The 25,507-nt window shown below is 36.2% G+C and overlaps 1 protein-coding gene across 1 annotated transcript in view; it reads right to left on the bottom strand.

The window, feature by feature from the left end:
* MAN1A2 (mannosidase alpha class 1A member 2) overlaps positions 1–25,507 on the bottom strand; it is a 187,683-nt gene that overhangs the window by 21,693 nt on the left and 140,483 nt on the right. Inside the window, exons 9-12 of the mRNA XM_044239005.1 lie at positions 21,213–21,328; positions 17,582–17,801; positions 12,180–12,352; positions 9,050–9,165 (exon numbers count right to left, since the gene is read on the bottom strand). Of these exons, the coding sequence (XP_044094940.1) occupies positions 9,050–9,165; positions 12,180–12,352; positions 17,582–17,801; positions 21,213–21,328 (625 nt within the window). The remainder of the gene's footprint in view (positions 1–9,049; positions 9,166–12,179; positions 12,353–17,581; positions 17,802–21,212; positions 21,329–25,507) is intronic.

Below are 25,507 nucleotides of genomic sequence, written 5' to 3'. Positions count from 1 at the left end.
CCAATTATATAATATGGTAAGAATTAGCTGTTAATTCTGTATGGTTCAACAAACATTTGTTGAGTGTATACTCAACCCAAACATAAAACCAAGCCCTGAAGGTATTAATGTTTCCTGTAGACTCTCAGGGCAAGGGAAGTATTGTGAGTATACCTAAGGATGAACTAATTCTGCCTTAGTGTTAGAGAGGCCTCAAAGACAGGGCTTTTGAACAAGGCCTCGAGAAAGTAATGGGATTCTGTTAGGGATTTAAAAAAAAAAAAAAGGAATGAGCACTGTACACAGAAGGGACAGCAAGATTAAGGACATGGAAGTGAAAAGGCCTAACAGGAGGATACAGATCAAATGCCTGGGGAAAGTGGTCTAACAGGAGATGTGGCCGAAAAGGTACATTTGGCACTTAATTATTCAGTACAGAAGCAAAGAATGTCAACGATGTGGAAGCAAAGAGCACCTTTTTCATCAGCCTTCCTCATCTGGGGGAGTACACCTGCAGGACAGTACTACAACAGGAGCAGGACTCCTGGAGCAAAATTTATGTGAACTTAATATTTCAATAGGTTCTTCCCCAAAGATTCTGTCACTCACATCAAACAACACACACTCTCATCTCCTGGGTAAGTGACTAGATCTTTACATCCTTGCCAACACTAGAACACAAATTTTTAAAATCTGAAGTGGAGAGTAAAACACGGCATCTGATTATTAAGTTTACATCATTTCTCTGAGTGGGTCAAACATTTATTTTTCAATTGTTCATGCTATTTTCCATCTATATTTTCAGTGAAATGCCTTTACTTATTTTAACTTAGCATTTTCCCCTTAATTTCAGATTTTAAGTTTACCCATTGACTATCAAATGTTTTGCAAGTATGTCTTCCCAGACATACTTTACTGATTTACTTTACTTTACTTTACATACTTTACTGATTTTTTTCCCCCCTGGTAGATGTTTTCCACTTCAAGTGGCTAAAATACTTTATCTTTTCTTCTATGGTTTCTGGGTTTTGTGCCATGCCATCTTCACTCCCAGAGTTGGGGAAAAAAACTTCCATTTTTTTCCCATGATTTTATTTCATTTTTTATATTTAAAGCATGATCTATATTAAGATCAGTTTTGTTATTTACCAGGGATCCAGCTGAACTCCCAGGACTCTTTCCTAATGAACAGTTTTCCTAACATCACCTATTAACTAATCTGACTTTCCTTCAATGATCTGCACTGCTTTTCTTCAAAGATGAAATTCCCACATATAAGGGGAATATATTTCTGAACTCTATTCTGTTCTATTGTTCCATTTATTCTTGTACCACTACTCATAGTTAGTATAGTTTTAAAACAGTTTTTCAATGGTCTTTTATATACAGACATTGCATACTATAGGATATAAAAGTAGCTTCTAATTTCTTTCACTGTTTGGAAGGGCTTGTCTCCTGCGGTGACTGCGGGCTTGGCCAAACACAGCTAAGCTGGAGCTACATTTGTCAGAACCACCTTCTTGGTGTGGTTCTAAGTTAGGGCTGGCTACAGCGGCTTGTGCACGCACGCGATGTGCAGGCTGCAGTAAGAGCAGCCGCACTCGGCCTTCCGGGGAGTGCAGCCCAGCCGTGTGCTGACAACACTGTGCACGTGCCGGGGATGGCCTGGCTCACCTTGGAGGGCGGGGCAGTGGCCCCACCAGCAGCACCGGCAGCTCCTAGTGGAGCTCCTCGGCAATATTTCCGATTCCTAAGCCAGGCTTGGATAGCCCTCTGGCAAAAGGTACCAGCTTCTTCTGCAAATTAGCTGCTTATCAAAACTGGAGGCCGTGAGACACAGATACGGGATCTTTTGTCCTTGCGAGTTCCAGTTTGTCCTTGTTCTCCTTTGCTTCACATCTAGCTTTTTTCCCTGGCTGCCAGCCCTCCTGTCCTCCAGCGACTTTCCACCTGCTATGCTGTATTTTGTGCCGGGTATAATTCTAAATGCTTCGCTATCTTCCCCTCCATAACAACTCTTTCAGGTGACACTATTACTAATTCTCTTTTTACATATAATAAAACTGAGGCAGAAAATTCAGTAACTTGTCCAAAGTCACACAGCTACTAAGGGGAAAAGCTGGAATGAAACAGATAAATATGTATGGATAAGAATACATGGTTAGATGTTTGTATCATATAATTAACTGGGTATATGTAGAGAAGACATATTTATTAAATCCCTGAGTGACACAAAGCTAGAATAGCTAAAACATTAAATGAAAAATTCAAGAGTTCAAAATTTCAACAAATTAGAGTTTGTTAAACCTAACAAAATAAAGTTAATAAGGATAAAATAAATTTCAGAAAAATTAACCATTCCAAAAATAAGACAGAAAATAATTATCTTAGTTCATGCATTCCCTCCCTCCAACCCCGCTCCCAAAAGACCTACCATAAAATTTCAAACTACATAGACAGAGTTAGCAGAAAATAGAAAACAGGATTATCTTGCACTAATGGGAGTATAATGACCACAGCAGGGACTGGTAACCCACCCCGGTTTAACAACATCTTAAATACAGTGTTCAGTCTAGAAAACCAAGCACTCATCTCCAGAGAAGGGAAGGAGAACGCTGTCATAGAAAGAACAGGACACAAACTTACAATGTTTAGCCTGGCAAATACAAGTATTTTTAGTGAACATTTATAAGGAAGATTGTAAATTTCCAAAGGGCAAAACATGGATCACTGAATGGAACTCATGGTGAAGCAGATTTTAACTGAAAATAACAAAGATTTTTTCTAATAAAAAAAGCTTTTGAACAGTGGCATGGGTTGGCCTTTTGAGGCAGCAATCTGCCCATCAACTGACAAAACAGAAAAGACTTTATGACAAAATACTCTGTTGTAAAGAGACTTAGCATTGGGAATGTGTGTGGGAGGAAGAAATGGATTGTGGTGGTTTTTGTTGGACTGAATGACCTCTAAATTTTCTTGTAGCTCAAAAAACTTTCCTTTTGATTCTAGACACAAAAACAGCCACTAAATCTGATGCAGGAAAACATGGCTGCAGTTTAATTTATTTAAAAGACTGTTTTTCTGATTACAAAAATAAAAACAATGTTTTTGATGTTAAAATAAACATGGAGTTATTTATCTACACATTTTATTTATACCTACGTATATGTGCACATAATAGCCTACTTAATATTAATAGCCTTAATAGCCTACTTAATATTCTATTATGAGGAGTTCATAACTGGCTCCCTAATATCCATGTGGACGTGCCATAATTTACTTAACTGTCCAACTACTACTGAACATGTAATAACTATTTTTAGAACAGTAATAAACACCCTTTTACATTAATTTTTTTCCATAGCTTTGACCAAGATTGACATATTATATAGTTTTCCAGAATTTCGCTATTATATGCAAAGTTTGAATTTAAGAGATAGGAAGGGAGGAGTGCACAAGCCAGAGTCACAGAAAGGCACACAAAACATTGTTTCTGCCCCAGATATTCTGCCAGTGGAAGCAGACAAACTGTAGTAGTAAACTTGGTCTTTATGGTATTTCTCTATCAATAACAACTTATTAAGAGGACTAGGATTCCACCTAACCTGTGATTTCTCATAACCATTTAATTAATGTCAATAAATCCGAACTCAGAAAAACAGAAATGTTATCTTCAACAGGTACACTTTTCTCAATTTCTGAGACCTTCCAATACAGATGCAACAGAACAAGCCAAGATTCGGTGAGAGAACAGAACCAAGCCAAGATTAGGTTAATGGATGTAGATACTGAGGTAGAGATACATCTCTTGGATTCTTGTAGAATAAGGGACTTTGGATCAGCTCCTATTACACCAAAAACCAATGAAAAGACAATTCTTGGAGAAAACAAGCCCATTATCAAAGAATATATTTCTCTTCTTGCAACCAGACAAATGCAGCAGTGGTATTATTTACCTATTTTTGTAAAACAATCCAGACTCCAAACAAAAGGCTTCAAGTTTAGCAATTTCCCATTAGCTGAAAGCTATTCACGGCTTTTCCTTTCTTACATACTTCCTCCCCTCACCTAAAAAGCAGACTGCCTTGTATTTATTACTAATAATACACCAAAATCTTCAATAGTCTAAATCTACTTTTAAAATATTCAGATAGAAACATCCTATAAATTTAATCTGGAGAAAATCCCTCCGGAGTCTTCTGTCACATTCAGTCTAGACCAATAACCCTCTTGATCTTCCTTTCACTTGTTCCCTACATACCTTGTCTTCTGTTTTGGTTTACACTCAGTTTTGATAGCATATATCCTCCAAGGCATTAACTTAGATAGTAGACCTTTGAGACTTTGCATGACTTAAAACTTGGTATTCGAAGTTGGAATTAACTTTCTCTCGTAATTTTGAATGAACCGATCCACCGCTTCTAGCTTTCACAACTGTTCTTGAGAAGTCTGAAGCCATCCTGATGGCAGATCCTTTTTCCAAGACTTTTATTCTCCCTCTCTTTGGAGGCCATTAGATCTTTCCTTTACCCCAAGGGGTCTGAATACAGCATTGTGTCTTGGTGTGAGTCTGTTTATATCCACTGTTCTGGAATCCTGATGGCTGCTTTCAAACTGGAAACTCAAGTCCTTCACTCCTGGGATATTTTCTCAAATCACCTTGTTGTAGTCATATTTTGTTTTTTAAATAAACTTTAAAAACTCTAAGTATATATTCATAAACATCAGGCTTGATAATATTTCTAAGTCAATGTGTGCATTAGTATTTAAAAGTCAGGCCCCTAATGTGGATTAGAAACCACAGGCATGTTGGCATTTACTGGTGGCTGCACCACTGGGGAACAGAGGAGAACGTGGCCATTTTTCTGTCAGAACCTCATGTAGCAGCAGCTCTAGTTTTTCTTCCTGTAGGCTATTTCATTTCCTAGAAAGAACCCTCCAATCTCCTGTCTGTTTTCAGCTGTGCCTGACATCACTAAGTCCATAGCCTCTATGATTCGACCTCTTCAGACAAAAAATCTCTAGTTTCCTTCATGGTAGAGATGAAGCAGGGGTGAACCTGGGTCTAGCTACTCCTTACATAAATTTACTTAAAAATTCTACAGTTGTCAACCCTACCACGCACCCTACAGTCTCTGGTCTTTCCAAGGTTCTGAATCACTCACCAGTTTGTTTTCATAAACATCTCCTCATGCAGGCACTGTAGCTTCCTGTTTTCCATCTTCTAAAAGCAGACATCTCTTGTCTGCTGTTGATTTCTTTCTCGTTCCTTTTGTGCTTGTTCTTTACACCTTCTTAGCCCTCTATAATCATTCTAATGGCTTTCAAGAGAGAGTGGAGGATAAATGCACTCTACCAGGGTAACCTGGAACACCTCCTTTGTTACACATAGACATCTTCAAAGGATGCTTTCTTTTCTCTACATCCTTAAAAATCTTCCTGAACTTGTATTTTTAGCTCCAGACCTGTATTTTCTAATGTCTCCTGGGAACACATGTCAAAAGTAACCCATTATCTTTTCTGGAAATCTATTTATTCTTGCAACTTGGTGTCATAATCCTTATAGTTACCCACACTGAAAACTTTAATGTTATCTCCTACTCTTCCTTCTTTCCAAATCTCTGTATCTCATAAGAAACTAGCAACCGGGAGCCTGCTTCCCTCTCTCTCTATCTGCCTCTCCGTCTACTTGTGATTTCTGTCAAATAAATAAATAAATAAAATCTTTAAAAGAAACTAGCAACCGTCAGTTACACTAAAGAGTGCTTATATATCATCCTTAATATTTCACTGTCTGCCTTATAGCTACTCCCCAAATATGAACTCCTCCTACTCTATTCATCTTGCTTTCAGGTCTGGTTTAAATGCCACCACTTTCAGGAAGTCTTTCTTTATGCTTTCTAGGTTAAGTAAACTCTTCCTCCTCAAGAAAACTTGCTCACTTTATTAACATTTCTCTTATGCACTTACTATTTTTAACATTTTTTTTTTTTTTTTACAAATCTGCACGTGTTTTACTTCCTCTAATAGAATGTAAGGGTTTTAAGGAAAGAGGCTTTGAAGGAATCTATCTCTGACCTTACTGATTACATAGTTTTTATTGTGCCATCAGTATATATGCTTTAGGAATAAACAAATTAGCAACTACTAAGGGAAGCAAGGAAAGAGGACACAGCATCTTATTTTCTGGAGGAAAATGTCTACCTACAGCTATAGTCCATCTAGATATAGTATATCATCCCAGGTTAAATGGCTCTCAATTAGGTGAAGACCACAGGCTTTTACACTTAACTTTGCCACTGCCAAGCTAATCAGCTGCCATCTCTGGTAGCTACAACTAATGGATCATTGCCCTGTAATGAATTAAAAATAAATCTGAACCACTCCTGTTTTGTTGGTATTTGAGAAAAATCTAGGAAATCATACTAGTCTTCATGGCTCTATAGAGTTTTAAGCTCTGTCTTAATAGTAAGAAAACATAAACCTGTATTAATCTTCACAGAAATGTCTTGATTCAAATGCCACAAGTTTTTATAAAGAATAAGTCACATTAAGAGTCTGACATCTTCTATAACATTTTGTACTAGGTTGAACTATGTTGAACCAAGTAAAATTCCCAGTATTCAACTCTTTTTGACCTATAATAAGGGCACTTTTATATGCTTCATCTAGTAGTTCAGTCTTTAATAATGAGCTATCAAATTAAGTCATCTTAAAATTCAGTGGTTAAAAAAAAAATTCAGTCTCATTTGTTACAGTAATACATTCTCCCAACTCACAAAGATGAGAATGACACTGAACAAAATGCTTTCTTTTTGCTTTAACTACCAAGAAGCTTGGTGCTGAATGTAGTACTCAACTGTGATAATTTCTTCAGTCTAGATGTTGTTATAGTTACCTGTAGGATTGATTGTTCTTGTTTGATTTTTTTCATTTTTATTGATCCAAACATATATATGTGTTTTTCTAGAAGTTGAGTATTATAGTTAGTATTGTAGTTAGTACTGTTGTGTGTGTGTGTGTGTCTCTCTCTCTCTGTATATATATATATATACACACACACACAGACACACACACACACACATATTTATTTATAAATAAACAAACTGGTTACCTAGAGTGCTGTGTTCAAATGGATTCTTTCTGAACTCCGCAGTGAAAGTACCAAGGTGGTCATCTGGTGATCTGGAGATATTCCACACAAATACTGGAAAGGGAAAGGCAGCATGGCACAAATTTGCAGCCCTATCCCATGTACTAAAGTACTCAAGGTCTATATTGATGAGGAATTAGAATTATGAAAGCCAATCTGTAACAGGTGAGATATGAATTTAGAAATAAGAGAGGGGAATTGATAGAAATCGTAAAGGTATTCCTGCCAGAGCCAATGAAATATGAAACAGGCAATGAAATGCAAAGGAATATATATATTCCATATGTATATTCATATATATATATATATTTGACTATAGCTTGATTTAAGGATAGAATCTATAGTAAAAGAAATGAGAAATGATGCTAGAGATGAGCTTTTTAAGCAGAAGAGTGATGTGAAGAAAATGGTATACGAATGTTGAAAATCAAGTAATTTCTTTTTAAGACTAGAAGCCTCAAAATCAGCATTTGACCACTACTATAGTAATAGTTTATTGAGTAAGATGCTAGTAACACTGGGTGAAAGACTATTGGAAAAAGGATATTTACCCAGTCAGGGAGTTACCACTCCACAGATCACTTATCACTCACAAAAAACAAGAAAGATTCTTCTTCTTCTTCTTCTTCTTCTGAAGGTTTTATTTATTTATTTGACAGAGAGAGAGATCACAAGTAGGCTAGAGAGGCAGGTGGGGGGGGGAAGCAGGCTCCCCACTGAGCAGAGAGCCCAATATGGGGCTCCATCCCAGGACCCTGAGATCATGACCTGAGCCGAACGCAGAGGCTTTAACCCACTGAGCCACCCAGGCGCCCCAACAAGTAAGATTCTTTACGTTAATCGAATCTAACCTTATGATCAAACTTGGAGTCACCAGTAATGGGTTAACCTTTTATCATGTGCCTCTTTAGAGGATGAATGAGGACTCATCATCTATACAATATCATGCCCAAAACATTTAACCTAAATCCGATCACAAAGAAACAAAGCACAAATATCTAAACTAAAGGACATTCTCCAGAGCAACTAGCCTGAACACTTATGTCAAGGTCACAGAAGACAGAAGCAAAATGGAACACTGCTCTAGGTTAAAGAAAACCAGAGAAACATGACAACCAAATGCGACAAATGATCCTTCTGGATTTGAGATTGAAGTTAAAAATAAACAGTTGAAAATAATTTTTTTTGAACAAATGAAATGACAGTTTATGAAGCATTCAGGAATAGGCAGACAGGAAATTTATGAAATTTAAGAGAGGGTATCAAAAGATATTTACTTTGTAGGTCCTTAGGGAAGCGGACATATTTCAAGTCTCCACCTTCTTCCAGGTCAATTTATAGAGCTCTGCCTGGAGTTCTGAATAAACTCAAGTAATAGCTGTCTTCCCCCCACCCTTCCTTTTATGTATATCTTTAGAGGAAACCTCATATGGAGGATGCATGACTATGATCATATATCTTCTAGGACCTTTAAAACTCCATGATTATTCTGAACTGATTTCATTAGCCAGAGTAGGGAGTTCAGGTGTGGTCCCAGGACCAGCATCATGAGTATCAGCTGAGAATCCATCAGAAATGCAGATTCTTAGGTTCGGCCTTAAGACCTACCAAATCAGAAACTCTCTGGGTATGGCCCAAGTGATGCATGTTTTCAGGAGTCTTCCAGGGGATTCCAATGCACACCACAGAGCCAAGGACAAAATGAAGGTACTAAACTCTTATTTGACAAAATATCTACCTCATAGTTAATATGTCACTCTTCTTGAGATGCAGCTAAAAATTTAAGACCCAATTACATAAAAAGATATTTGTAATAAAACCTAGTATAACATACCACAAAGTCATAATTCATCATGTAGTGATCATACAGCAAAACCAGCCCACAAGAAAAACTTTTTTTTAAAGGCATCTACTTACTTTAATGTCTCAGCAAGAAAGAAACTCTGCTGTACATCATCATGTGTGGGAGTAGAAGAATACACATCCTTCACCCCAGAAAAACCACCGCTGACTCGGCAATACTTTTCAATAGCCTGTGAAAGCAATCAGACAAAACAATCAATTCCACAGAGTATCAAGTTTTGAAGGACAAATTAAGGAACCGGAGTCAAAAGTTCACAAAGATCTATGTAAGAATTTGACAGGTTAAGAATAAGATTTATTATCAAATGGAAATATTCTTGCACTGGAAAAATTAACCAAGGTATCCTGTTTCCTGTGGAACTTTTCCCTCTCCAAAACTCTTTAATCTTTTAAAAACATCTTACATTTTCCTCACTTGGGAAAGTCAAGTTTGGACTATTCACACTGAATTAGAGACCTGTCTAGCACAATAAACCCTCATTAATTTTGACAAACCAGGGGAGGTTAGTTTGAATTATATTTTAAAGACTTTTTTTTCACTTCTAAGAATAAACAATCCAAAAAATGCTTTGAAAAAAGTTATTACCTAGGAGCTCTCCCTAGTAATAGCAATGAGATAATATTTACTGCAAGCGTACTATATGACAGACATTATATTACAATCCTACAAGTTAGGCATTACAGGTGGTACCAACTGGCAGGATGTACCCACCCACATAGCTGTTACAATAATTACAATATTAAAAGCTAACCATTATGAAGTTTTTGCTACATGCTGGAGGGTCTTGTAAGGGCTTCATATGTATTAACATTAAAATCTCTAACAACCCATGAAGTGTCTCAATAGGCTCTACTTCAGACAGGAAAACTAAGGCAAAGAATAGTAATTTGCTCCACATTATTAACTACTGTGCTCTACTGCCCAACTGTGAGCTAAAATTCTTAATTTAGATCTCTTCTTGCATCTCTGAACATGTCTAAATAAAATACATGGAATCAAATGGCACCCACTCAAACCTGTTTTTAATTCAAAGGAAGCAAATATCCTGCTTATGCAGGTCTATCACTATAAAAATAAGCCATTCACGAGAAGTTGAATCACATGTGGTTCTTTTCTTTCTCTGCTCTACATAACCCTGAGACACTGTCATATAAAGGTACAATTATTTAATCATTACCGCCATGGCTTCTTTTTCCTAATCTTGTTACCTTTCTTACTCTTCTGGTTTTCCTCTTTTCTAATGAAAAGCTAATTAACACTGAAAGTGTTTATTTAATCAAGCTGTTCATTTTTATATAGTTCCATTTTTACTACAGCTGGGTTTTAAAAGTCTTCTTACCAGAGAGTTTGGTACTTTACTCTATCTAAATATTTTTTTTTAAAGACTTATTTAAGAGAAAGAGAGAAAAAAAGAGAGGGGAGAAAGTGCATGTGCAGAGGGAGGAGCAGAGAGAGAAAGAGGAAGAAAGAGTTTTCAAGCAGACTCCCTACCGAACATGGAGACCACCACAGGGCTTGATCCCAGGACCCTGAAACCATGACCTGAGCTGAAATCAAGAGTCAGCTGTTCAACCAACTGAGCCACCCAGGGTCCCCTCTTATCTAAATATTTTAAACATATTTTGAATTCAAGAGTTTTTAAATGCCATGTTCTGTACAATGATCATGTGTCTTCACCACCAGAAAACTATCAAGAGCAGTTTAAGGATACTGTGAAAGTAGCAGGGAGGCATGACTAAATCTTTAAGTCATTACAGTAATTTCTTGAAGGCAAGTTTTCATGCAAATATACTCAAATTTGGAAGTCTGAAGATGTGAATGGAATAGCTAAAGCTACAGAAGACATACAAGATACTATTCTTCTGTCTCTGTCTTCCCTTTACCTTCTTCATATCTGTCACGGGTATGTCCAGTGATGGACAAAAAAGAAACTTCTATTTAAAATGTGAATTAAGATACAAATCTTCGTCTTTTATCTCCATCTCTGCCTTTCCTCATCATGGCATCTTCTGAAACTTGAATTTAAAGCGTAATTATTTCAGTTCACGTTCTTTATACTCTGGTTGTGAAACCTTCTTTTTACATAAATTGGTCTACATTCTGCCCTAAAACATATCTTGTACATTCTTACCAAAGATATTTACTAACATTATTTACCTCCCCTACAATGTCATAATTCTGTCTAGGCTGCAACCTTAAGTTAAACAACTGGTATACGAATATTCATAATAATTACTGTTATTTGTCATAATTAGTGTATCTCGAAGAATAAAACACTCCCTCACTCCCAGGAATATGCTATACTTTCATGAGAAGACTAATATTTTTCTTCCTCTCTAGGTAGTGACAGCCATGGGGTTCTCTGAAAGGCTAGGATTTTAAGAAAAAACCACTTGACTTCTTTACTTACTAGCCAGTAAAAATGTCTCATAAATAGATCAGTAAATAAACAGTCTTTCAATCTAGAAAAATTTTAACAATTCACTGATTCTTCTTATGATGGTCCACTAAGAAATTACTTGGAACACAAACTGAAGTGAATAGTGGGTAATCTACCCCAGCTGTGAGTCTGGGCAGTTTCAGGATTTTTTTTTTCCTAGAGGTTAAGCCTTAACTGGCAAGTAAAGAAACTGTGTTATCATACTTAAACCCATCATGTCTTTTAAATGATTTTTCATTATTCAAGAAGAATAATGAGTGAACATCAGGAGGAAAATAGTTTTCATCAAGAACTAACCTGGACTTTAAGGTTTACTTCTACCACTTAAGTAACTTAAATTAAGGGGCCCCCGGGTGACTCGGTTGAGCAAAATCATGACTTCAGCTCAGGTCATGATCTCAGGGTCCTGGGATCAAGCCCTACTAACAGGGACGGGCTCTGTGCTCAGTGGGGAGTCTACTTAAAATTCTGCATCTCCCTCTGCCCCTCCCTCCCCTGCTGGTGCTCTCCCTCTCTCTCAAACAAATAAAACCTTGAAAGAAAGACAGAAAGAAAGAAAGAAAAGAGGAAAAAGAAAAGAAAGAAACTTGCAACTTAAATTGAGTAACAAGAGTTTTTGCATCAGATAAATAAAGCCTCACTACAATTACTGAACATGAGGGAACATGGATGAGGACATGTGGCTCTGTGGGCAGGCTTGATTTAATGCTCTTGCACATAAAATGAAATATTGGCTTATTTACCAGTGCTGCTTCCCAGCCCCACTGCCTATATCTTGGATCGTGAGTGAATCGCCATAGGTACCAATAGGTTTCAATTACTTCTGGACGGAGGATGTAATACTTTTCAGCCTGCCGGACTGCCACAGCCTCTACTGCACCGTCAAACTTGAATGATTCAGGACCCAGCTTTAATGCTGTAAATGACAAAAGAAACAAATGAGCACAATAAACCATTTGTGTTTGTTCGCCAGAGCTTCTTTTTCCCCTGAAAGAATGGGGTATAACGTAAAGTTATGTTCATTTTGTATTATTTTTATTGTGGCTGTTTTGCAAAATCAGTGACTTTAAAAGATCCACATTTGGTTTTCCTATACTAGCCTTATAGATATTATTATCCTGACATGAAATATTTCTCATACATAATGCACATCAACATATCGCTAAATTCAACTATACTGACAAGAGTCTAGTAATCCTCTGGCAACAAATGCAAAGCTAGACATAAGCACATTATATATTCTGTTCTGTTCAAAAATAAAATGAGGCAGATAATTGTACTGTGAAGAATAATTTTTTTTAAGTCAGAACAATTTTAAAGTCCTTTTAAATAGAACACACATATGTAAGAAAACATTTTAGAGCTCAGATCTTGAATTAGATTAAGGTGTAGATGATACACTTTTTCAGCATCCTACAGTATATAAAAAGCAATGCATTTTCAAACTTAAAGCAGTGTTAAAGATAAACTCTTCTCTTCTATGGCCCCTGTATATATAGTAAGGAAGAGATTCAAACTGTCAATCACCAAGAATTTCATCAGTATTGCCCATTTATCAATTTGAATAAAACAGGGCCATTACACATATATTTCAACAGTACATTCTATTTTTTGAATGACATGATTTCCATTCAGGCTAGAATACGGCACTACATTAAAGTCTTTTCAATAACCTCTTTCTAATCACACCGAGCACCTTAAATCTGATCAATGTGAAGTCATCTTCCACTGGGATGTTGGGCTCACACATAATTACCATTCTCAGCTGCCATTTTTCTTTCCTTTTAGGGGTAGTTTCAAGGTCTCTCATCTCTTCCAAAAATGCTAGACATTTTTATGTTTTCTCAGAAAAGAAAAGGTAAAACAAGAACTATAATGCTGGGAGACCACAAACAGAACCATGCCACAGTTGCTGGCATGACATGGGTTGCTGTAGCAAATTTCAGCACTACAAGGGAGACACTATAAGCTCTAAGTAATCCCATACAAATGTGAAAATCAAGTCTTTCTCACCAACCATCACCTCCAAGAAAAAACACAAAACCAAAAGCCTTGTACCAATGGTTGATTGTTCTACTGAAAGTAAAATATGTGATCCAGAAGAATTTACCGCTAAGTCTAAGAGAACTAAAGCAGAACTCAAGCAAGAGATTTTCAACCTGAGGGTCATGAACTCTGTGACAGGCTCCGGAAGAAGAGAGTGTTCTGCCAAGAAGCCTGTGAAACCATATGCATAACTCTGTGTGCACATAAAGCTTTTACCAGCTAGTTCTTCAACGGGATTTGAGGTTAGGATTAACCAACAACTCATCAATATTTTTTGTTAAAGAACTTCTATCCTGGTCAGGATATGATCAAATATGATTTGGCATTTAATAAATGTTTTTAAAATGATGATAAAAGTTAAACACCATAAGCAATGAGATGACGGCAATCCAATAGAGTAGAGTAAGTCATTTTATCTGAATTTCTTATGTTTTTCCTTTCTCAAAGAATGAATGCTAAGAGGTGATCATATGGAGTTTTCAAATGTTAATCTTAAGGCTAATGTTAAATGAAGACAGTAACTTCTGTAATGATAATATTGCCTGAACTGGAAGTAGAAATTGGCTGCATGATACTAATATTTTAAACTTCTCACTAAAAATTCTCTCTCTCTGATTGGCCATTCACAACTTCACAAAAAAGACATACCAGAAAGAGAACATATCTGCTTTGTGAGAAGTTGGTAAATAAGAATGCACAAGCCTAAATTATGTACCAATTATATCCATTAGGCTGGTCAAATCACTAGTTTTGTGTTTCTGAGGGCATTATTTCTTAGGTGTTCCTTTGTTTAAGAATGATAAAAAATAATTTCCTAATAATCTTGCACTTCATTTCTATTTTCTAGTTTAAATTTCCCATTTATACTTGTACTTCACTTCCAGAAGGAAACTAACTAATCCAGCAAGTAAAAATGAGTTGAAACCATAAATAATTTAGTACCTGGGTAAAAAGAACTCTAAGAAGATGCAAAAATCATATAATGTAAGCAAACTTAAGAGACATGCACAAATAAAAAAAAATCAGAATAAAATATCAAATGTGACAAAGGTCAATAGTAAGACAGTGAAAGATACATTTAAAGGTGGCATAGATAAGTTTGTAAGGCACAGGGCTCTTCCAGATAGGTAGAGTCTGTAGAGATGGGAAAAATAAGCATCTTAGGTCAGGAAAAGAAATCCAACAAAAGATAAAAAAGCATGAGGCATATACTGGGATAGATGGTTGGACTTCAGTTTCAGAAGGCTAACAGTAAAGGAAGAACTTAAACTATTTCCCTATTAACTTCCTTTAAGGAAGAAAAGAGTTATGTCCAAAACTCCATGTCCAATGGCTCTCTTGTCCACTGAATATGTTATATGTATGTAAACATTAAAATTTCTCCCCAAATGTAATATATTGCACATGGTCTAGGGAAGACCTTAGCCAACTTCAGCAAGAAGTAAATTAAATTAATTAAGTCATTATTTTATTCATGTTCAGGAGTTTGGGGGTTTTTTGTTTGTTTTGTTTTAAATCTAGAAACCGGGGTAGGGGACAGTACTCTATTTTGAAAGTCTAAGACCTCATTTGGCACCAATTCTGCCTTGTATCTCAGAATAAACTGAAATAATGTATCCATCTAGCTTCCCATATAGATACAATAGGTCTGAAACTACACTAAGTTACTACTTGGTTTCATGAACAGATTCAGCAATGTTTCCTACAAACCTAGTTATTTAGCAGAAGACTATGCTCATCAAGAAGATGAAATATGAGGACTACCAAATTTTGCATTAGTGTTAATTCTAATTCCAATAACAAATGAAAGTGAAATTCCAAAGTCTTTATGGTATGAATTCAGCTAGAATCACTACTAAAAAGCGAGTGGATATTTTTAAATAAGCCGGCCAAAAAATTCTAGTACAGCTATACCAAAACACAGGAGATGTAATTACCAAGTGGGAAGAAGCAACACTAGGACTATACCGTTTAATTAAAGGATTTAAGTCAAGATTAAAGATACGTAAAAACAGTGAAAGACTTGAAAATACAGGACACAAATCAAACAGCTATCTTTTGGGGCATACCCTGGCAAAGAAGGTCACAAGGTCACTGACTTGCCATGTAATAGTGACCATGAGAACCAACACACTGAGGAAGACAGGGTAGGTTTATTGTTCCAGTTTTTTGCAGATGGAGCACCTGAGTCTTAGGCAGGTTAAACGAGTTGTCTAAGGCTCGGAGATAATAAATAGTGGAACATGGGGTTTTTCAATCCTCGGCACATTCCTTTCTACAGTATCACAGTACTTCCTATCAGCATCATCAATGTCTATGAAATGGGACAGTCAGGGAATCCTCTCCTAACTCTGGTATTCTATAATTCCTCAAAGGTAGGAGATAGGTCTTATTCACACTTTCATCTGCAAGCATCCGGTGTAAGGCTTGGCACATCAGAGGTGTTCACTTTTAATGGAGTGAATAATTAATGATAACAATAGTATATCATATTTTTAATATGTCTGCTCTGTAAAACCCTACAATTTTATATCTTTTATTTCATTTGTGGTCAAAACCTGCACAACAAGTCTCATTATCATAATAAGCAAACCAAATATCCATTGTGATCCTCAGTGTTTTACTGATTTTAGCTGTATTTTAAATATACACTTGATACTCCATATGGTCAACATGTTAATATAACTTAGCTTCTATTTATAATTAGATCACCAACTTTTTAAGTACTACATACAAACACTAATCCACTCCAAAATAACATCCACTTCAAAGTCCTTTTGACTTAGTTGTTTTTGTCAAGAAATGGAATCCCTGAGTTACTGAGGGAACTAAAAGGTCAATTTCACCATAAGTTCAATTCCTTATTATATAAATCCTAAAATGGAAATTCAGTTATTTCATAAAAGCAACAACTCAACTTCTTAAATCACAAACAGAAATTACTAGTTTTTAGTCTTTTTGTAAACTCATTTTCCATTATTTCATATAGAAACACTTTTTTAAAACCAGAAAAAAAAATCTTGGAAGGCCTACTTTAGTATTTCTCAATCCTTTTGGAAGTCTGTTAAAAAACCTGATTGCCGGGGCGCCTAGGTGGCTCAGTGTGGTTAAAGCCTCTGCCTTCGGCTCAGGTCATGATCTCAGGGTCCTGGGATTGAAACCTGCATCGGGCTCTCTGCTCAGCGGAGAGCCTGCTTCCCCCTCTCTCTCTGCCTGCCTCTCTGCCTACTTGTGATCTCTCTCTGTTAAATAAATAAATCAATCTTAAAAAAAAAAAAATCCTGATTGCCTTCTCTCTCTATGAAATTTTGATTAACTAACAGCTCATCAATATATTTTGTTAGAGAACTTCTATCCTGTTCATCAACAAGGACAGCATTTGATCAAATATGTTTATCTATCCATGACTGTATATATATCTAGTCTTTATATATTTAAAAATAAAATAAATAAAAATATTTTTTCCCCACCTCCCAAGAACAATCCTTTTCACCACTGAGAACCATCTCATTTTCCAAGTAAGGACACTGCAACCCAGAAATATTACATAACATTACATATTTGCCTAAAGCAACAGAGGATCCTTTTTGTCTAAGGCACAATCAATCCCAAAATTATCGGTGAATTGACTAAGAGACTACTAAAAGACCCAGATACCAATTATACATTCAATATAACTACTATTATTTTTTGGTCATTCTTATTTTCATAAGAGGATATGCAAGGTAAGTAACCCCAATCAGCCAATTCTGTGTTCTTTTAAGTAACTAGTTTTACAGAAGCTGAAATGAATGGCTAAAATGGATTCTTACTATATTAAAATAAATAATGTCATTCCACACATCCTCAAATGCCCCACCTGACATGCTTAAAACAATTTCTTAAAAATCTTTATTAATAAAATCAGTAGAATTCAGAATAATTTTTAAAAACGAACACATCTCCAGAATTAAAATTAAAATTCTTAAAAAAATGATTAACTGCATTAGAATAACTATTTTAAAGTGACAAATGCCTATATATTTTCCTTCTAATTCCTGGATATATTTTTAACTTAGAGGTTGTTAGTCTAAGTGGTTAGTGTTATTAATACTCTTACCAGTTCTGTCATATGACTCATGACATGTACGTGCAATTTCTGCCCCTAGCTCTAAATAATGACCAGCTTTATCCGTTCTGGAACCATCTGCTCCCAGTGCAAACATTCCCCCAGCAAAACAGGCCAAATGCCCCATCTTCTTTTCCAAGTGCCCGTTTTTCCATTCTCCAATAAAGGTGAGACCTCCTCGGGACTTCTTAATAAGATGTTTCTCTATAGCCTGTAAGAAAGAGTAGAAATTCAAAATTTTAGAAGCAAAGTGTTAGTATTCAAACCTACTACATTCTTCCAGTTATCATAAAACCTTAATAGGTAATAGGATATAATACAAATCAGTAACTTTCCCTAACTGGAAGAGTTAATTTATAAAAAGTAAGTTTTGGAGAGCAAACAAGTCGCACAGAATCTTGAATACCGCATCACTACCAGGATAAAGACAAGGTGGGAGACAGAAGACTGACCTAAAGACACAACATGACCTGCATTACAGGTGTTCTTCTTCTAGTGCTAAATGGAATTCATAAGAATCAGTCAGTTGAGATCATGATGACAAGTTATAACCCAAAAGGTTCCATCAATCTATTTTCTATTTCATACAGTAAAGCTGAAGAGGAGGATACCTAGGTTAATCAGAAAAATATGATTTTGGTATTTAGTAAAAATGGTCTCTCCTTTTCCTCGTAACCACAGCTCTTGTCAAAATGCTTTAAAAAGGCACTATTAGGTGAGGCAGCTTGTATGTTATAAAGCTTTCAAAACCAGTTAGAAGTTTAAATGTCACCCCTCAGCCCCTTACTTTGCAAACCCAGGTATCTGTTTTGGGTGCTGTGTCATGGCAATGAGAGGCCATGTGAAAACAGAGTCCATCTTCCTGGAATGCCAACTTTACTCAAAAGATGTGGGGATGGTAAGAGAAATATTTTACATTCAACTTGAATGTAACACAAGATAGTCTCCAACAAGTACATTTAACTTCATAAAAATTAGATTTTTTAGGAGCTCTGTTCCTTTGGACTATGTTCTCAGACTTTGCTAGGAGGGGCTATAAATTAGTTCTCTGCCTTTAGAGATAATTCTATGGAAAAGCCTAAGAAATACCATTAATCTAGTTATCTTTGGTGAAAAGGATTATATACAATTAGAGACTACACTTTTGGGACAATAAAAAAGAATAAGACTTAACCCATATTTTTGTGTGTTGTTCTCTGACAAGTTTGGTAACAACCAGCTTTGGAAAAATTTATTGTGTGTTCCTTACAATGATAATGTCTGTTTTACAGAATTTTAAGGACTATGCCTCATTCATCATCTTATACTCCATAAGGCCTATGAGTGTAGTATGCAGTCAATAAATGTTCAGCTAAGAAGTCATTTTATAAATAAATGGTAAATACTTGTATTTGGGCTGTCAGGGGAATTAGGAATTGGGTCGTAAGGAAAAGAAGAGACTACCACTGATTTCTAAGTTTTGATTGTTGTTTTAACTCCACAAATGGAAAGATTAGTTTTTTGAATACAAGGACAGTATTTTTCATCTTTGTGGGCCTCATGGCATCTGCTATGTTTTCCACAGGAAAGGCATTCAATAGATGCCTATCCAAGAAACATTTACTGAATGCCTACAATGGACTAAACACCATATACCAAATTATCAGTCTACCATCTGTGCATTCTGTAAACTAGAGGGAATTAGTTCCCCCAAAAGTAAGGCTATAAAAAGAATAAGATTCTTGCTTTAATTTAAAAACACAATAGCTAGAACTCTGAATATTGATCATCAATCACAGTCAGAATGGTGTTGTTATATACAAAATTATACAAAGTCAACAAAGTCTAAATGTGTTTCTTTGAAAATCCAAACAACTCTGATGAAGAAAAACGTAGAGAAAACTTAATTTAAGAATATCAAGAACAGGAGAGGAGGGTGGGAGAATGGGCAAAATGGGTGAAGGGTAGTTGGATACAGGCTCCTAGTCATAGAACGAGCCAGTCATAGGGATACAGGGAATAGAGTCAGTGGTACTGTGATAGTGTTATATGGTGACAGGTGGTGGCTACGCCTGCAGTGAGTACAGCAGTAAGGACCTGTTGAATCACTACACTGCACACCTGAAACCAATGCTACATTATGTGTCAACTATACTTCAGTGAAAATAATAAAATTTAAAGAATATATATATAGAGAGAGAGAGAGAGAGAAAGAGAGAGAGAGAGAGAGAAAGAATGTAAAAACTGATTTTTAAAAAATATTTTATTTATTTATTTGGGGAGGGGGACAAAGGAAGAGGGAGAGAGAATCTTAAGCGGGCTCCACAGCCAGTGCTGAGTCCAACATGGAGCTTGAACTCACATCCCTGAGATCATGACCGGAGCCAAAACCAAGAGTCAGATGCTTAGCTGACTGAGTCACCCAGGCGCTCCAATACAACTTTAAAAACCAATTAAAATCACTAAAGGGCTGGGGCGCCTGGGTGGCTCAGTGGGTTAAGCCGCTGCCTTCGGCTCAGGTCATGATCTCAGGGTCCTGGGATCGAGTCCCGCATCGGGCTCTCTGCTCAGCAGGGAGCCTGCTTCCTCCTCTCTCTCTCTGCCTGCCTCTCTGCCTACTTGTAATCTCTCTCTGTCAAATAAATAAATAAAATCTTTAAAAAAAAAAAAATCACTAAAGGGCTATGGGTTTGTGCTGGATCGGAAAGCAAATAACTTAATAAGTGGGTGACACACTTCTCTATTTCACAGTTTTTGCTTGGAGATATCACATATAAGTGCTTCCAGGACTGAAACCTTTTCCCATTTTAAACTGTCACAGCTTGTAAGAGGTGATAGACATTTATATCTATTTTATATAAATATGAAATGATACAGTAAAGTGGCTCAAAGCACAGGCCCTGGAGCCAGACTGTTCAGTTCTAGGCTCCACCACTTACTAGCTTTTGTGAACTTGAGCAAGTTACTCAACCTCTTTGTGCCATGAGGTTCTCAAGCATAAAATGGTAGTAAAGATGAAATGATTTCATTTCATGTAAAAGGGATTACAACAGCTCCTGGTGTGTGGAAAATATTAGGTAAGTGTTTTGCCCTTATTATTGTCCATAAGGCTCTCCATGAGTAGGTTCAATGTCAGCTGAAAGATGAAATGTTTATGAAAATATATGTAAAGTCACAAGTTTTTCCAGTCTGTGTAGATAATAACTAAAAGTAATTATAATAAATGTTCGTACATAAACCATTACTTATTTATTCTTCAACAATTTCTTTAAAATGCCACAATAAAGGGGGATGCCTGGGTGGCTCAGTTGGTTAAGCAGCTGCCTTCGGCTCAGGTCATGATCCCAGCATCCTGAGATTGAGTTCCACATCAGGCTCCTTGCTGAGCAGGGAGCCTGCTTCTCCCTCTGCCGCTGCCTGACACTGTCTGCCTGTGCTCATTCTCTCTGACAAATAAATAAATAAAATCTTTAAAAAAAAAAAAGCCACAATAAAGGAAAACAATACAAGACTTTTAGATTAAAATACTAAAACTCTACAGTGAGGGCAAAGAATCAAATGCACATAGGTGGTCACTGGTCACTACAAAACACACTGTATATTCAAAGAATGTTAAGCAGGTAAATGTTCTGGCAAAAATTACCTCAATAGCATCATCATACATTTTTCTTGCCTCGTGGTCTGTTTTATCTGACATCAACCATGCTTTTAGTAGGTATTCATAAAAACTGTCTCCCAGCCCACCAACTGATGTGTGATCTGTAATAAAAGAAAAAGGGAAGGATGAAGGTGGAGAAGAGAGAAGACAGAAAACAATGAAATAATCTTTTTCAAGTATAATGACTATTACTGGTCAGTAATTTAAAAATTATATTGACAGCCTTATTTGCAGCATACTTCAAATTCAGTCCAGTAAAAATATGCCCTTATCACTTCCCTCTGCATGTATATCCAACTTTCCAGAAACCCCTTTCTGGGGACGGGGTATTTCACATACGTAGGAGTCTTTCTTCAGCCATAGAGTTTGTATACCATCACACAATCATACTTTTCCAAAAGTGAAAACAATTATCTTTCATATATTAATGACTTTAACTATACAATCTATAAGATTAAACACGAGATACACTTGAATCTGATGTTAACTAAAAAGAGCTCATTTTTCTCTAGGATGGTTAGTGATGATTTCTGTGCCATAGACAGTAAAGTAAAATAAATCTAAAAGGAGAAAAAGCCCAAGAATTTCTTTGTAGTAAAACTTTGCATACTATAATAAGCTATTGAATGGATACACTTGGTTGCTATTTATATAACTCTTACTTCATATGTCTGCCCTATGTGTATTCTTATTCTACCCCATCTATGCTTTTAATCCTATCCAAGGCAACAGCACAATCTCCAAGGCAACACTATTCTTCTATCCCTTTCCATGAGCCCCATTCTACATTCTTAAACTTTGCTTAAAAACTCACATCCGCCCTGCCCCCCCAAAAAAAACAGCACATTTTTATGACTTGTCAATCATTCACAGAGTACTAGCACTGGTTTCCTACTTTAGTGAGCAAACGATGGACCACTGGGTGGTTTATGAAACAGCTGGCTATATGTTTGGGGGAACACGCATAAGCTCACAAAAATAAATTTGTGGTGGATCAGTGATTTAAAAGTAAAACACAAAACACTAAGTATTCCAGAAAAAAATACAAGAAGATGTCTGCCCTTCCTAAGCAGATAATGTTCTTAGGCAAAACACAAAAGAAAAGATTTATAGCATCATCTGGTACAAGCTACCATAAATGAATTTATAAGACAAGAAATCGAATAGGGTATTTGCAGTATATATAACAGAAATAAAGATTAATACCCTATACAAAGAACTCTGATAACTAAATAAGGAAAACTGCTTTAGAGCACACACAAGTTACTTAAAAAAAGAAACACAAATTGATAATTAAAATAAGAAAGGAAGATCAACTCCATTAGTGACCAGAGGAAAGCAAATTAAAAAAATAGGTTCCATTTTTGTCTATTTAATTGGCAAACATTTTTAAAAACTCACAGTATCCAATGTAGATAAAGTTACGGTTCACAGGTGCTGGGAACAGAGGGCAATTTTTGTAGTAGCTATCAAAATGTAACTACATTTTCTACTTCTGGAATTATCCTCTAACAAACACTTGCACAAATACACAAGTATAGATGTTAAAAAAAAAAAAAAAAAAAGGTCATCAGAGCCCTGTATCCATTAATAAAAACGTCAGATAACCTCAAAGGTCTAGGGATATAGCTACATAAATTACAGTATAAACAGACTGTAAGAGAACACGTAATCATTAAAGAGGATCAGGTGAATCTTTCATCTGCTACTGGGAATACATCTATTATATGCTGTTAAATAGAGGGAGGGCAAGTTTCAGAAAAACACAGTTTGATACTACTAAAAATTTGTATGTTTAAAGAATATTATTGTAACATAGAAAAGGTCCGAAAAGACAGCCGTGCACAGTGATTACCTCTAAGAAAGTAGCCCTTCAATTTTTACTGTATATATTTATGCATTATTGGAATACATGTAACTCAGGTGGTTAAATCATCTTCTGTTATAGAAATAAACAGGGGAAAGTGCCGCCATTCACTTTAAACATGATCTGCTAATACTTTAGTAATTCGCTTGTATCCTCAACGGCCTGCATCTCAAATGCTCTTATTTCTCACATTTTTTCCTTTAGACCTAAGTGTACACTTGAATGAATTCTTACATATATACACCCACAAATCCGCCAAAATAAAAATATAGAGCATTTCCAAAATTCCAAAATCTCCCTCATGTGGCCCTCCCAATCAATACCCCAACTTCCAAAGATATCTATTTTTCTGACCTCTATCACTAAATGACCTGTCAAGTTCACATAAAATAGCCACTCATATGAAGTGGCTTTCAAGAATGATTTGGGAGCTCAATGATCTCCTTTGTTTTCCATTTAAATACCTAGAAGAAGCCCCCTGCCTTATGTAGGCTTCTGAGTCTCTAACATTTAAAGTGCTTGGGTATTAGGGAAGACACTCAGAGGAAAAAAACACAGTTTTCTCTCAGACTGCAGAAGAAGATCACAATTAGATTTCTAAGAGCTTTCAATACTTGTCATACTTACATTTAAGAATTTTATAATGATGGTAATATAGGACAATGGGTTTAAAGGCTAAGTTACACTCAGATGCTAAATTAGTTCCAACAGACTTAAATATTTTAAAGTTACTGGAAATCATAAAAGATAACACATATTTGTAAAATATTAAAACAATATGGAATTGAGTAGACAGGGAAAGTCCCTTATATTTAGGGACAGAGAATATATGTAAAACAGAAATGTTGAGGGGTGCCTTTTGGGTCCATTATTTGCTAAAGAACCAGAAGACAGTAATTTTTTATTTGGCGAGGAACTATGTTAAAACAGCTTCATAAAACAACTATGACAAAATATCCCCATCAAAACTGTTACTTCAGTGTTGTGGTCATGTCATGATGTCTTGACTCACTTGGTAAATGATGTCATTACTATCTTACCAGCTGCCCAGTCTTGTCTTGGGCTTCTCATCAACTGCTTAAAAACGTGCTTGTTTCAGTTGTCCTCCTATTTGCCTGTCTGTGGTCTCCCCTGTTTTTCCTTCATCATTTTTCTTTCCAGCCCCTCAGGTGTGTCACTTCCAAGTACACTGAGTCCCTCCTATGAAATAAACATTTCATTGTCCTTGAGGCTTTCCTCCCCAAGCTGGTTATTCTCTCAGGGGTACTGTACCTGCTTTCTCAAGTTGTACCATGGTTTCCTCAACATGTCATCTTGTTTACACTTGTTTTACTGTCATATTCTTATATAATTTCCCAGAAAGGACTATGTGGATTATAACTATAACTTTATTATGCTCCCCTTCCTAATTTTATATTGTAAAGGTATCAAATTCAAGGTTGGAAATCCTCTTCCCACAGAGGTTCTCAAAAGTACTGCCCCAATGTCCCGTAACATCGTGTCATGGGTGAGAGACATTAGCAATACTATTTTATAGGCTCAACGTGTCCTCTTTTCTCCAATCCCCTTCCTCAAACTCAACTGGCCTTTGTAAGCTCTACATCTGCATTTTGATACTGTTCAAATGTTTTCTTACATTCATTGTGCTGGGCACTATTCCAATAATAGATTTGCATCTTTCAACTCTGAGAAAATTCTCTTCCATTATTTATTTTCCTCACTTCACCTGCTTATTTCTCTCTTCTGAAACTCTTACTAGTTGGAAACTGGACCTCTTGGATTGATTTTCTATTATTCTTTACTCTCAGATTTTAGTCTCTCTTAGTCTTCTTTCTCTATATTCTGGAATTATTTATTTATTTTTAAGGATTTTATTTATTTTTTGACAGAGAGAGAGATCACAAGTACACAGAGAGACAGGCGGGGGGGGGGGAGGGGAGCAGGCTTTTCACTGAGCAGAGAGCCCAATGCGAGGCTCGATCCCAGGACCCTGAGACCACGACCTGAACCGAAGGCAGAGGCTTAATGCACTGAGCCACCCAGGCACCCCTGTGATTTTTTTTTTTTAATGTTTATATTTTAGTCCTTTCACTGTGGTTTTACTGTAAGCAATGATACTTTTGACCTGTGAGCTCTTCTCTGTTCTCTATTTCTTTTTTCACAGTACTATATTCCTATTTTATGAATACATCATCTTCTTAGAGTTCTCTAAAAAACTAGGTATGCTTGTTTATGGAATTGCTTCAGTCTCTTCCAGGATCCCCTTTTGACTTTAAATATTTTTCACTGTGAAATTTAACATACACATGGAAAAGCATATAAAATTCATTGTACAGAGTATTTGCATAATCTCTACTCAGAAGAATGCTAGTGCCCAAAAACCTTTCATGTACCCTTTCTCAATTATTATTCC

This window comes from Neovison vison, chromosome 2, assembly GCF_020171115.1.
Source record: "Neovison vison isolate M4711 chromosome 2, ASM_NN_V1, whole genome shotgun sequence".
Classification (NCBI taxonomy): Eukaryota; Metazoa; Chordata; class Mammalia; order Carnivora; family Mustelidae; genus Neogale; species Neogale vison.
The sequence above is the reverse complement of the archived record's forward strand: the minus strand, read 5'-3'. Positions and strand labels throughout refer to the sequence as shown.